Here is a 13,973-nt window from a genome sequence, read left to right on the forward strand (position 1 = left end):
AAACAACCCACTTGGGCCCTCGGCACTGCCGGGTCCGCTGCTATTGGTACCCTCTAGTGTACTTACTTTCCCACTCTCTGAGATGACTGCATCACTCCCTCATCTCTTCTCAAAACTCAGTGTTCCTCACTTCCAGCTAATGCTTGGCTTCTTATTTCATGGAGAAACCAGATTCACTCAAATATCTACTTTGTCACCCTTACCCTCCCAATCCGCTAATTCGCCCTCCACCTGTATCCACAGGCTCTGACTGCCTCCCTCTTTCAGTGATGAGCTCTCTCTGCTTCTAGCTAAGGCCAACCCTGTCCTGGATCTGTCCCCTGCCCTACTCAAGGACTTGGCTCTGCAGGTTTCCCTTCTCCCAGCATCATCAAATTTCCCGCCATAGACAAGTAGGGTTATTCCCACCAGCACACAAACATCCTAAAATATTTTTCAACCTAAAACACAAATAAAACCTCCTTTGACCCCTCATGTTTCTAGCGACTGCTTCTATCCTCTGACATCCTTAACAACAAAACTCTTATGTACTGTTTTCCCTGCTGACCCCCTTCTTGCCTTTCCTTTGAACCCACTCCAATTAGGCTTTATCTCCCTCAGTCCTCCGAACCTGCCCTTTGTCAAGATCATCAATGACTCCATATCGCCAAATCCAGTGGCCAACTCAGTCTCTTACTTTGAAAGCCATTCCACATAGTCTTCTATTAGTAATGTCAAATGCTGTCCTCAGCTTCTTTTCTCAGAAATGTTTTTAATTCACTTGCTCCACTCCTAGGAAAGGGGCATTAGACGATAAACTGCCTGAAAGGAGAGGTTACTTAATCCTCTGCTAGAATTTCCATGTCAAGGCCAGAGCGAAGCACATCGTCAGAGCTGACTAAGCAGTGGTTGAATGAACGAACAATGGCACAACTCAGTCTCAGGCCTAAGGGAGGCACGAGCTGATGCAGAGTTGAGTCTCTTTATCTGTGGTAGTTACGGTCTATAAAGTCACAACGGACACTAGGTTAGTGAACACTGATCCATCGCTCCTGGGGGAAATACAGACAGAGTTCCTGCAGCTGCCAGTCCCAGCACTTTCGTCAACTGGTCAAGGCATGTTTCTGCTTACAGGCAGCTTCCTGAATATATATTGTTGATTCATTAACACAGAAACTCATGGTAACAGCACTGACAGTCATGCTGACGCCCACGAGGCACGTCACAGCCTTCCTGTACTTGGGACACCTGATGGCCCTTCAGCACTGCTGTACTTGGGAGCCATTTTAAACAAGGAAATCACCACCAAAAAGCACAAAAATGAAACAACACGGCACTAAATAGACTGAAAAAGACGCCTGTTGACAGTGTGAGCGCTGCGACACAGCAGCAGAGGGCTGCCTTGCTCAGCCTGAGCTGCGAGTGAGTGTCAGGGGGCTCCGTGTTTTGCCACTGTTCATGTTTGTGAAGGTGGTGAAAGCACCCCCAAAATTGGTTTTGGGGTTATAAGTACGTGTTAGCCCGAGGCGAATTCATAAATAATGAGCATTGGCGCTCTTCCCCTACCTTTCCGGGGCATGCGCAGTGCAGGCCAAAGGCTTCTCTCCTGGGTCAACCCACGGCTGCGTGGGCTGCACGGTGCACGGGATCAGGTAGATGGAGTACTCCCCCGAGTAGTCCTTCCTGGGAACACGCAGGGCAGGCCGCGTTAGGGGGCGCGTTATCGATTACTCACTCACCCAGAGGCGCACCGAGCTCGCTGAACGGTTTTCAGATGGTAAGAACTTTACAAGTCTGCAAACACAACTTTCAGGAATTCATCACTGATTTTTCTGATCTTCAGCGTATTATCCAGGTGTTAATAGAGCTACTTTCATCTATTCAAGTTCTTTTCATGAGGAAAGCTGGGAAAGACACACTGTTTATAAAACCCTAAAAGGCCCAGGTGAAGACAAACAGAACTGGCCACTTCCTGTAGATTTTCATCAACTTGTTGGACAATTTCAGTTCAGTGTTTCTTGTTGAGCGACACCCTGTTCAACGCATTCTCAGCTGCAAAAGCTTTATTAACATGTAACCGTGCCAGATGCTCCTCTCCTAGGAGGGGTAGCAAATGCCTGCCCTCCAGAGAAAGTCCCTACTCCCATTTTATTAGCACCCAGTTTTCCGGCTCAGCTCCCAAGCTACAGCGTCATCCCTTTAGGAGGCTGGAGCACAGTATCACTTCTCAAGGACAGCATGGGCTGGGAACCTCCTTGCTTACGGAGGGTGCAGGGCTCTGCAGGCGTGACACCTGGGCCTCACCTACTTCATTTCCCACACTTGCCATTGACTAGCAGTGTAGCCCTGGCAGGATGCCTGGAAGGCGGCCAGACATGCAGAAGCTTCCTGGAGATTCTTCAAGAGCCTTGGGAAGCTGCCATCCATTGAGAGAGGAGCGCAGGGCTGAGAATCTTAATCATCACTGCTGTGAGCAATCTGCAAAGGCTCCTCACACCCACGTGTTCATTCTTTGACCATTTCTTTTGTATTATTTATATCTGTTTATTACTAAAGTGATAGCAAAGATTTGGTAAAACATTAATTAAATAAAACTTTTATTTAATGTAGTGAGAAGGCCGGATTTGAGGTGAGGCTAGAAGGTAGAGGATGGGCCTTGTACAAAGAGTTGGGCTTTAGTAGGTGGTGGGGAGTCAGCAGAGGATTAAAGGGGACACTTTCTTTATCTATAAGTTGGAACAAAGTACATGCATAATCTGATATAAGACCAAAAATTTATGGCCCTGACTGGGTAGCTCAGTTGGTTAGAGCATCATCTCGATATTCCAAGGTTTGATTCCCAGTCAGGGTACATATAAGAATCAATCAATGGGTGCATAAATGAATGGAACAACAAATCGACGTTTCTCTCTCTCTCTCAAATAAATAATAAAAAGACCAAAAGTTTATAATTAAAGAAATCTTTTTGGCCCTGGCCAGTGTTGCTCAGTGGTTAAGCATTGGCCCATGCACCAAAGGATTGTGGATTCGATTCCTGGTCAAGGGCACGAACCTGGGTTGCAGGTTTGATCTGAAGCTCTGGTGGGGGCAGGTGCAGGAGGCAACCAATCAATGCGCCTCTCTCACATTGATGTTTCTCTCTCTCCTTCTCTCTCCCTTCCACTCTCTCTTAAAAAAAAAAAAATCAATGGGAAAAATATCCTCAGGTAGGATTAACAGCAACAACGGAAAGAAATCTTTTTGAAAATAATTCTCAGGACAACCTGCCACTTCTTAAATATAGAGCTAGAATAACATTTTCATGCAAATACAGATCTTACCTTCATGATCTATGATGCGGGGATAATGATATTTACGAGGTTCTTGGCTCCCCACTATTCTTTCCATGGTAGCGGTTTTAATTTTGTTTTCCCTATTTTTTCCTTTTACAAATGGGGTACTTTACTGTATTTACCCAATTCTTATTTTACCTCTGTGTTGGGTGTGGGAAGGAATATTGTTATTTATTTTATGGGACACTAGACCATAAGGAGTGGCATCTGGACCTAATAATCAGAGATACTGAAATTTTCCCTGCTCGTGGCAATTAGAATGAAAATTCCTTTATTACACTAAAATTTCAGTTGGCCACATTTCCCAGCTTCCCTTGCAGGCAGAAGTGCTATATGATTCAGTTCTAGCAAACGGGATGTGAGTGAAAGTGATATATGCCCTGCCTGGTCTTACCCTTAGGACAAGGGTGAGTGCCTCCTGGTTTATTTTTTGGTCAGAAGGTGATCTGAGCTACATTTGTTTCCTTCTCTATTTGCCAGAGTGTTGTTTCCATCTCTCCTCCTTTTAAATAGAAATTAGATGACTGGACAAGAAGATGTGACACACATATGCAACAGAATGCTGCTCAGCCATAAGAAAGGATGACACACTGCCATTTGTGACAACATGGATGGACCTTGAGAATACTATGCTAAGTGAAATAAGTCAGTCAGAGAAAGCTAAGAACCATGTGATTTCACTCATATGTGGGAAATAAAACTGAAACTCACGGACACAAACGATGGTATGGTGGTTCCCAGGGGGAAGGGGGGTGGGAGGGTGGTGAAGGGTAAAGGGGGCCTAATATACGGTGACAGAAGATGATCTGACTTCAGGTGATGGGCACACAATGCAATATACAGATCATGAATCATAAAGATTCACTTGAAACCCACATGATCTTATTAATCAATGTCACCCCAATCAATTCAGTTTAAGAATCCAGTCTTTGAGGAAAGGCCCTATTTACTAAGCTCCTAAGGAATCCGCACACCCGCTGGGCCCCCGGCGGTCACCTGTTGTAAGAGCTCGTGGCTCTCCAGAGCTGGTGCGGGGAATCGAAGGTCTGGGCGCTCCACAGCAGCTGCAGGCCGAACTCCATGCCGCCCAGGTGGTCGGGGGTCATGATGAAAGACTTCACCTCCGGCAGGGTGTGGTGCTCCATCACAAACTGCCCTATTTAAAGTGAAACGCACTCACTTACTGTGTGCTCTATCGTACTTGTGGTGATGCCCCACTCCTCGTAGAACTGAATTCATATTCTTCGAACAGCTAAGGTTATACCCCCTGGTCCTCAGAACATAATCCACACTGGTCGGGCCAGTGCGGCACCTCACCTCAGTCCCCCTCCTCCTTGTGATGGGCTTTATGGTGGCAGACATTTACTAACGATACGAATGTGCCTGTGGAAAGGGAGCTAACGAGAATATTCTGAATAATAGGGGTCCTTATGTGACGATCAACATTGAATAAACTTAGCATCGAATTCCAACCAACATGTTTCTTAGATGTAGAAAGGTCTCAGTAGTTTATAAATAGAAATACCAAATTTGGATTAAAAAAATCTCATTTAGCCCCACTCAAGTCCTTGATGGAGAGAGACACTGGTAAACATGATTAAAAAGGTAAATGTTGCTCAGCAAATCACCTCTGTCCTTTAAAACGGCAGTCACATAGTGTCATGAATAAAGTAGGGACACGATTCTAGATTAAAAGAGACTAAATTGATATAACAACCAAAATGTAGCATGAATCTTGATTGGATTCTTCCTTTTATATCAACAGATATAAAATAAATATAAACTAATATAAAAACAAGTAGAAAAGACGCTTGGGGTACAATGGAGAAAATGTGAATAGGAAATTGATAGCATGGGGTCAGAGTCCAATATCTTGGACGAGGTAATGCTATTGTGATGTGTAGGAGATGTCCCTGTTCTCAGATGATGGCTACTGAGGTACTCAGGGTCACCTGACACACAGCCTGCAGTTTGTTTTCAAATGGTGTGACAAAACACGGGTGTGCATGTGTGTATGTGCACACACACATAGCAAAACGCTAACAGATGTTGACTCTGCTTTTAATTGTTCTGGTCTTTGAACTCTGTCCTACGTTCCAAACGCTTCTTGATAAGAAGCTGAGGAGAGCCTGGCTCACGGAGGGCGTCATCTGTGCATGGGGAGGCTGCTGGTCCCATTCCCGGGCAGGGCACACGCCTGGGTGGCAGGTTCACCCCTGGTCGGGGGCGTGCAGGAGGCAGCAGATCCAAGTTTCTCTCTTACAGCGATGCTTCTCTCTCTTAAAATCAATTAAAAAAATCTTAAAAAAAATACTAAAAGTCCTGGCTGGTTTTGCTCCGTGGTTAGAGCATCGGCTCTCAGACTGAAGGGTCCTGGGTTCGGTTCCGGCTGCAGGCTCCATCACCAGCCCCAGTTGGGGGCCATGCGGGAGGAAACCAATGGATACGTCTCTCTCACATCCATGTTTCTCTCTCTCTCCCTTCCACTTTCTCTAAAAAGCAATGGAAAAAGTATCCTTGGGTGAGGATTTAAAAGAAAAATTAAAAACAAACAAACAACTAAGACAAGTTGAGGAGAACAACAGCCCTGCCATTACCTCTGAACTTGGCATGGGTCTTGAATTCAATGACGAGGCGGCCATCCTCTCGAATATAGATTCTTAATATTTGAAGCCTCGCGGAGAGCACACTGTCTGTCTGGATTCCTGGGCAGAAAACCATGCACAAAACATGCAAGTTAGGGCGTGGAGAAGGCCTCCCAAACAGCAGCTGTCATGGAAGCTATCCCAGTGACACCTCTAAGCAGACATACATGTATTTGAATGTAGTGTAAGAAAACATTTATATATTCATGTGAGCACAGGGTCTAGTTAGAGGCATTTGCCAATTAAAATTGTAGGACAGTTCATTCTATTTGTTCCTTCCCCAGCTGTACTCTCCATGACATAGCTCTTTATACCCATAAGTGCCACCGGCCCAGATGCAGGGCCCCAGCCCAGAGCTCAGAAGAAAGTGATTCTTGAAACTTCTTCGGTCAGCTTTCCTCCAGGATGTGGTTACAACACATCTGCTTCAGAGTATATTTTCTGTTCCCCACTGGGATACCTTTTAGGATGGAACAGAACCCTAACCAAAGCCTTGGCGCCTGCGTTCAGTATTCAAGCCAATGGGGAATTAAGGATCACCCTGGCAGGCAGCTACAGTGGCACGACAGGGGTAAACTGTAGCTTCAGTGAAGGCAGTTGCGATCATGATACCAATGGGTTCAGTTTGACCAAATATTAAAGGGTAACCAAAGGAAGGGGAGAAAAAGTTAAAAAACAAAACATTAACAAAAAACCCCAAGGCTTAAGGACTTATCTGACCCAAAGTATGAAAACTTCCTGAAGTTATTTTCCTATGAGAAGTATAAAGCAAATAAATGATTTGAGCTTAAATCATTTAACAGAAGAAAGGACTATCCTTTCCATGACTAGAAATGTGGCCTATCTAAAGAAAACTCCTGCAGCCTTTCAGTATCTCTGCCTCTGATCAAGTAAATCATCTCTAGGGAGGGCGAGAGGCAGGATGAGAGCAGCAGAAGGGAATTGAACTGGGGGTAATATTTCAAGTACAGGACACTGAAAATGGGAAAAAGGCAAAAAATAACTGAGAGCCATTGGAGTGAGTGGAGGAGAGAATCATTCAGTTTTAAGGAGCATTCATGTGGTAGCAGGGGGAGAAGGTGGGTTGGGGAGACCTTACTCTCTCTCTAAAATCAATAAAAACATATTTTTAAAAAAATTATTTAAAAAAATTCAGCATTGAAATCCTTAAATAAAAGTAAGGTTAAAGTCCTTTTAAAAAATACTTTTAAGAGTGCAACAGAAGAGCAAGCTCCAAGCCAAGTGAATAAAGTGAGCTAAGTTGATACATTTTTCTATTTCCATGTATCTAATCTGAAAACACTTTTTGCTTCTTAAACATGAATCACACCTTTTTTTAGCTAAAAGAAAATGTACATGATTATGTTCCAAGAGAACACACACTCCTTGGGACCCCTAGTGGGCAGTACAGGCCCACCTGTTACTTGCCCGCCTCTACTCTGGGCCCCTGGCTATCTGGCTGAGCTCCTCGCTGGAGGCCTCCCGCGTCAACATGTACGGACCTCGCCTTGTTCAGGAACCACAGTTCTGTGCACTTCCCAGGCCCCAGGCAGCCCTCCTTTGACTGTACACAGAACAACGGGATAACGAATGCAGCTCCCGTTAAAAGTCACTACTTCAGCTTTTTTTCTTTTAATCTTGCTGGACAATGAGGTGGAACAGTTAAGAGGTCAGGGGGTGTACCTGTTCTCCAGAGAACAGTGTCATAGAAGAAGGAAAACTCCATCTCTGTGTGGTGCTCCAAGGAGGCCCAGCCCCTGGGGGCTGTCACGTAGATGTAGGACACGTAGAGAGGCACGTGCACTGTCAGGAACGACTGGGCAGAGTCTCTCACCTGCCAAGCAAACGGTGTGCACACAGGGAGGATGATTTCTTCCCCGGGGTGAAAAGGCCGGCAATCAACACATCTCAGTTTAATCTTCACTCACGTAATTAGTCACTCACTCATTAATAATTACTAATGAAGTGCCCACGATTGTGGCAGGTACCAGGTTAGGAGCTGGGCTCTCCTCAGTGAAAAGACCCAAGTTACTGCCCTTATGGAACCTACAGTCTAGTAAGGAAGATATGTCAATTTAAAAAAATAAAGTAAATAAAGGGATGGGAAGTGGCCAGGGTGTTTCTTAGGTAGGGAGAGCTGGGGAGGCTTTTCTGAGGAGGTGACACTTGAACAAAAGCTTTCGAAGAGTGAGAAGGAGCTTTGTCTCCACTGTTTAGCTGCTGGAAGCCTTGGCTGAGACTTTAGATTTCACAATCACCCCTAAAGGCCTGACCAGGCAGACCTGGGGTGTACTGTCAGTACACAGTCCCTCACTGACTGTACTTTGCCGCGAAAGTAGGAAAGCCTGGATTAACCCCAGCCAGGGAGATGCCCAAGTCTGGACCCTCGGGATGAACGTGTGGCTGACTTGGATGTTTAGTGAGTACTCGCAGCTCCTGCTCCAGGAACACAGGTTGTGGGATCTGGATATCATTTCTAGGAAACTTAGCGACAGCTCAGAGCTGCATATGCTTGGATAATTTCCCACCTCACACAATGTTGTGTTGCAGTAGCTTTGAAAAGGCAGAATGCCATACTTCTGAAAGAACACTTCTTCTAAGGGGGTTCCTGTTATGCTATTAGGTTGGCTCAGTAACTTTTATTTTACTATGCAATGAACGAAACCCGGGTGGAAAAATAACATGAGCGGGAGGCTTCATGGGGAAGCTAACTATACATATGTGTATGAGTGGGGGAGCTGGTTTATTATATTTTAAAATGTTTTATATTTTTCTTCATAAATATATCTTTCTTTTATAACAAAAATCTTAGTGTCAAACAATTTTACTTTTTCATTAGCCAAATACACTATGGAACTTATATATTTTTTTGTTCAAAAATACAAATGTAAAGTGTTTCCATAGGTAAATAAGGGAAAGAGCCAAATGCTTTATTAATATTTAGGTAACCAAAATTTTATTTTTCTAAAGTATTTTTTCATATTCAGTGTTGTCAGGGATTTAAAATTTGATTCCATTTTTTTCAAAAGACTATTAATTCCACATTCATTTAAAAATATCTTTTGAAATGCCTTATTCTGTTTTCTTTAGAAAATCCCCAGATTTTATCTGGGTTTTACCCATGTGCTGTCCCCCTAATATACAGGTTTTGCTAAATACACTTGCCCTACGCTCACAATTGCAGATATCAGAATCCATATAACTTCTCCAGGTGACTGGCAAAATTAATTTTCCCTTCTCTGTTTCTGTTTCTTCTCTTTTAATCTTCATATAACTTAATAATTAAAAAGAAAAACATCCCTGACAAATATTACTGCAGGCCTATTTTGTGCCAGACACTGTGTTAGATGCCTTCCCATGTCGAGATTATTAGTGACTACTTCAGATGAGGTTCAGAGAGGTTATGACTCATCCAAGTCTGCTGATATTTGATAAAGATATGAAGTAGGGCTTGGTTCCAAGTTCTATAGTCTTTCTACCATATATCAGCTGTTTCAACTCTTTCAAAGAAATAGACAATGGCCTGGCTGGAGTGGCTCAGTTGGCTGAGTGTCATCCCATGCACTGAAAGGTTGGTGGTTCGATTCCCAGTCAGGGCACATACCTGAATTTCGGGTCTCATCCCCAGTCTGGGAGCTACAGAAGGCAACCGATAAGTGCCTGTCTGTCCATCTGTCTCTCTCTCTCTCTCCCCCTTCTTCTCTCTAAGCATGGCCTCAGGCAAGGATTAAAAAAAGAAAGAAAAGAAACAGGCAACAATGAAGTATTCCTGTGTATATAGTCTTTCTGTGTTGGTATAAGAAGTAGGACATATGTGATAAGATCCTTGTCTTTGAGATTTTCAAGCATAGTCTGATCAAAAATAGCCAAAAATATAACCAAAGTGAAATCATGAAGAAGAGAAAATACTAGCTTTTGAGGGGCCAGGGAAGGAACCAATCACTCGGTTTTGCATTTTCAAAATTGAACGTAGCATATAAAATTGAAAGAAAACCTAAGAATGCCTCAAAATTCTACTCAGTAGAGGGCAGTAGTGTATACAAGATGAGAGTTAACCAAAATGAGAGCCATGGCAAAGAAAACAAATTTGATTCAAAGGCACGTTCCCTAAACGATTACTCTAAGTCCCTCTGCAAGTTCCCTCTTTCAGTGTGGCTAAACCTGATTTGAAATGAAGACCAAACATGTAATTTTTAGTTCTTTAAGGTAATTGCTCAAAATTGGGTAGAACGTACTTTAGAATTATTTTCCTATGAGGACGCATTAGCCTAGTCCCTTTGATATAACTGCCTTAGAACTGTGGCTTCTTGCTAGAAAAATTTTCTTTTGTCACTGATGTTTAATGACTATTAAAAAGGGTCTATTTTTGCAAGGGTTGCCAGTTTAGAATAGATATGAAATCAAGGTGTTTTAAACAATTATCTCTCCATAAGTCTTAGGACAACATGTTCCACTTACCTGTCATTTTAACTCATTCCCCCAGGTAGGGAAGAGAACACATCTACTTAGTAATAACTCTACCATAAAATATAAATCGTTCTGGCTTTCCAAAATATACCCAGAGGAAAAAACATATATACTCAGAAAAGTAAATATTAGATTTTTATATAAATGACTGTGTCAGACAGTACATTTTTTCCACATTAATTGGAACATTTTCCATATTACTTTTCCACCTAGTTGATTTCAAGGACTCTGGGAGGCTCTCTAGCTGCGCTGCTGCTGAGGTCTCACCTGAGGGCCTCATAAAGAAGACTCCCCGAGTGGGTTGGGCAGTTCTGGGGGCCACTGGATGCAACATGTTAACTGAGCTGCTTCAGGAACAAACAGGTTTCACCAGGCACCCAGGTGCGCAGCCTTCAGACAAGGCCTGGAGCACCCACCTGGAAGTCGGCGGTTACAGACCCCCCGCAGACGTCGATTAACTCGGTCATGTCGTAATAGGCATCAAAGGTCCAGACGCAGCTCTTCAGGTTGAGGTGTTTGTAGAGCTGGATGGTCTTGGGCTCCCTGACACTGGCGTCAAACTGGAAGGGGCGGTCGTAGCCAGGCCCCATGGCTGTGCTGTCATAGACCTTGTCATCCAGGAACCCTGCATCTGTAGGGGAGGGAAGGACAAGAAACAGTAACTCAGGGTGCAGACCTGCCTCTCACTGGCCGTCCAGAAGCTGGGTGGGGAGAACCTGACCTTGAGGGAGCTTTCCCTCCACCTGAAGCTCTGTTAACAGAGCCCCCGGGGCTCCCAGCACACTCGGGGAGAAGGCAGTGGAGTTGGCTAACTGCCTGCTGCCACCTGTGGGAGCGACTGGGTTCACAGACTCCCCTACGGGTCTGCAGGAACCCGGGAAGAAAAGGTGAACAAATGATTCCATAACTGAAGACAGCTCGGTGGCCCTGCTTATCTTGGAAAAGAAAACACTGAATCTTTGCCTGTCACGCCTGGCAAGTCTGGTTCTGTGCCTCACAATCAGTCCTTGAAGAAATGGGTTTACTATATAATTTGTTGATGAGTTATTATTTTTCTAAGACCGATTTTTATAAAACAGCTTTTATGTAAAGCCAACAAACATCTGACTATGCACTGCCCCCTGCCCCCCACAAAGTTCCTGAACTCTTGGGAAAAAAGTCTTAATTTTGTGTTAATGAGTAAATATCTGGTTAATGATGCTTGACTAAATCCTGACACAGGCAAAAATTATTGGATCAAATGCTGCCAAGCAACTGAACTACTTTAAATTAAGGAAGACCTTTATGCAGCAGAGAGCTAAATACAGACACAATTTTAGAACGTCGGGGTTGAGGTTCCTAGAGTCCTAAAAGCAGCTACAGCATTCTGAGGGAGCGCATACATTTCTTCGACTGTCCGACAGCACCCAACCCTCCGCCACGAGGACTAGGATCTCAGTTCCACGTGCTGAATTGAATTGTTTAAGTGGAAAGAGGTGCAAACTTTCAGCCTACAAACAAGTGCGTTTCTTTCACTAGCTGCATGTGTGGACCAATTCAACTTGCAAGTGTAGCTCAGTGACTTGGGAATAATTTACACTCAACTAATTTCTACTGTATCAAGAGCGTCCCTCCCTGAAGTGATGCTTAATGAATATGAAAGAACATACGAATGCTTTTCGATCTCCAAAAACACTGTTAAATGACTCATCAGTTGGGAAGGCAGGAGGAGCCCACGGAAGGAGCACTTGCTAAGGTAAATGGAAAGGGACAGGATTCTTAGTAAAGTGACATGTCTGCAGTGGGACAGGCTCCACCCCAGCAGTCAGCTCCTCCAGGTCTGCATCGGCCTTAGGGCCGCTCAGCCTGAGGTCAGGCCCGCTCAGCCCGGGGTCAGGCCCTAGCTGCATCCAGGGACTGACCCAGGCAGGTGGAAAGGTGGCGGGGTGGGCAGAAAGGTCTGTCCAGTCCAGTCGGCTCTCTCCCAGGCTCCCAGCGGAGCTGGTCCAGGCCTTGTCAGGCTGCACTGCAGCTCAGCTTCTCCCTCCGCCCGGTCCTGCTTCCTCCCCTTCCTTTGCACAGGCTTGATTCCTAATAAACATCTTGGCTCCCAACTCCATCTATGCTCCCGCTCCCGGATAACACATCCTATAACAAGTAACATCTGCACTTGAGCTTCCTAAAGATGCTTCGAGAATGGGGTTTTCGGGCACAGATCCAAACATGCTCACAAGAGGGGAAGGAAGGAAGGAAAATTTACCACGGTCTGCACTTTAAAAATGTCAACGCATGTAAGCCAGTGAAAGAAAGACAAATACCAAATGATTTCACTTCTATGTGGAATCTGAAGAACAATATAAAGGAACAAACAAAGGAGAAACAGCCTCATAGATACAGAGAACAGATTGGTGGTTGCCAGAGGGGAGGGGAGTTGGGGGACTGAGTGAAAAAGATGAAGGGATTGTGAAATACCAACTGGTAGGTACAAAACAGTCACAGGGATGCAACGTACAGCAGAGGGAATACAGTCAATGATATTGTAATAACTATGTACAGTGCCAGGTGGGTACTGGGAATATCAGGGGAAACACTTAGTAAAGTACATGATTTTCTAACCACTGTGCTGTGCCCTGAAACTAATATAAAACAATATTGAATGTAAACTGTAAGTGAAAAAAATTGTTTTTTTAATTAAAAAAAGATAAAAATGCTGGTGCATTTAACCTCGCCTTCAATGGTATCCACTGTTTCCTCCTGTTTTAGATAAGAAAAGAATGGCTGGGGGAGGTCCCGCTACTTTTGTTCAGTTGCATGGGTAGTGGACCAAGGATGTGAACCTGTCGGTTTAATTCCAAAGTCCTTGTTTTTGCCTTTTCCTGTCACTGCTGGGCGGCTTAGGTTTGGTGGCCTGCTGGGAAGGAAATCCACTAATCCCGCAGATCTTGGGGCTGGGAAGTCACGACAAGCAGGGCTGAGCGAGGCCACCGTGCCGTGCAGGACGCGCCTCACCTGAGACGCTTCTCAGGTCGCGGGCGGTGGCGAGGTTGGAGCAGACGTGCTGGCGCCTGTAGACGGACTCGGACAGCAGGAAGTGCAGGTTGTGCAGGGGCAGGGTGGAGATGAGGGGCAGCATCCCGTCCTGGTGCGGGATCTGCACCGAGATGTGGATCCTGGGGGAGGCAGGGACACACGTTTAGGCGCGCTGTCAGCGGTTCGTACGGCGCATTTCTTTCTCAAAGCCCGCTTTGCCTTCACCAGCGAGTTTCCCAGTGTTTTGTCCCCCAAAGCTTTCCATGCGGTAAGGTCTCCCTCTGACCATGGGGCTCTGCTGCGCACGGAGGGTTGTTTTTCCCCCAAGAGGTCCTTCAGACTCAGGCCCGGTAGCAGTCAAGATCATAGATTTTTTTGTTCAATACAAGAAAAGGTAACATCCCGACCCCAAATTACTTTAAAGTTTTCTTTTGCTTTAAATGGGAGCTTTGTTTCCTCACGAGCCAAAGCTGAGTGACGGATGCAGGTGCTGCTCCCCTTCCGTCAGTGAGTGTGTGTAGGCTGGGCAGGGTCGACACTC

At 45.0% G+C, this 13,973-nt stretch overlaps 1 protein-coding gene across 1 annotated transcript in view; it reads right to left on the reverse strand.

The window, feature by feature from the left end:
• The window catches only part of FRAS1 (Fraser extracellular matrix complex subunit 1), a 402,680-nt gene that overhangs the window by 10,478 nt on the left and 378,229 nt on the right, over positions 1-13,973 (reverse strand). The window contains exons 65-70 of the mRNA XM_087826788.1: positions 13,412-13,572; positions 10,840-11,054; positions 7,640-7,790; positions 5,909-6,016; positions 4,308-4,467; positions 1,546-1,662 (exon numbers count right to left, since the gene is read on the reverse strand). Of these exons, the coding sequence (XP_087682914.1) occupies positions 1,546-1,662; positions 4,308-4,467; positions 5,909-6,016; positions 7,640-7,790; positions 10,840-11,054; positions 13,412-13,572 (912 nt within the window). The remainder of the gene's footprint in view (positions 1-1,545; positions 1,663-4,307; positions 4,468-5,908; positions 6,017-7,639; positions 7,791-10,839; positions 11,055-13,411; positions 13,573-13,973) is intronic.

The sequence above is a fragment of the Miniopterus natalensis genome, chromosome 1 (assembly GCF_054644295.1).
Source record: "Miniopterus natalensis isolate mMinNat1 chromosome 1, mMinNat1.hap1, whole genome shotgun sequence".
In the NCBI taxonomy this organism is placed as follows: domain Eukaryota; kingdom Metazoa; phylum Chordata; class Mammalia; order Chiroptera; family Miniopteridae; genus Miniopterus; species Miniopterus natalensis.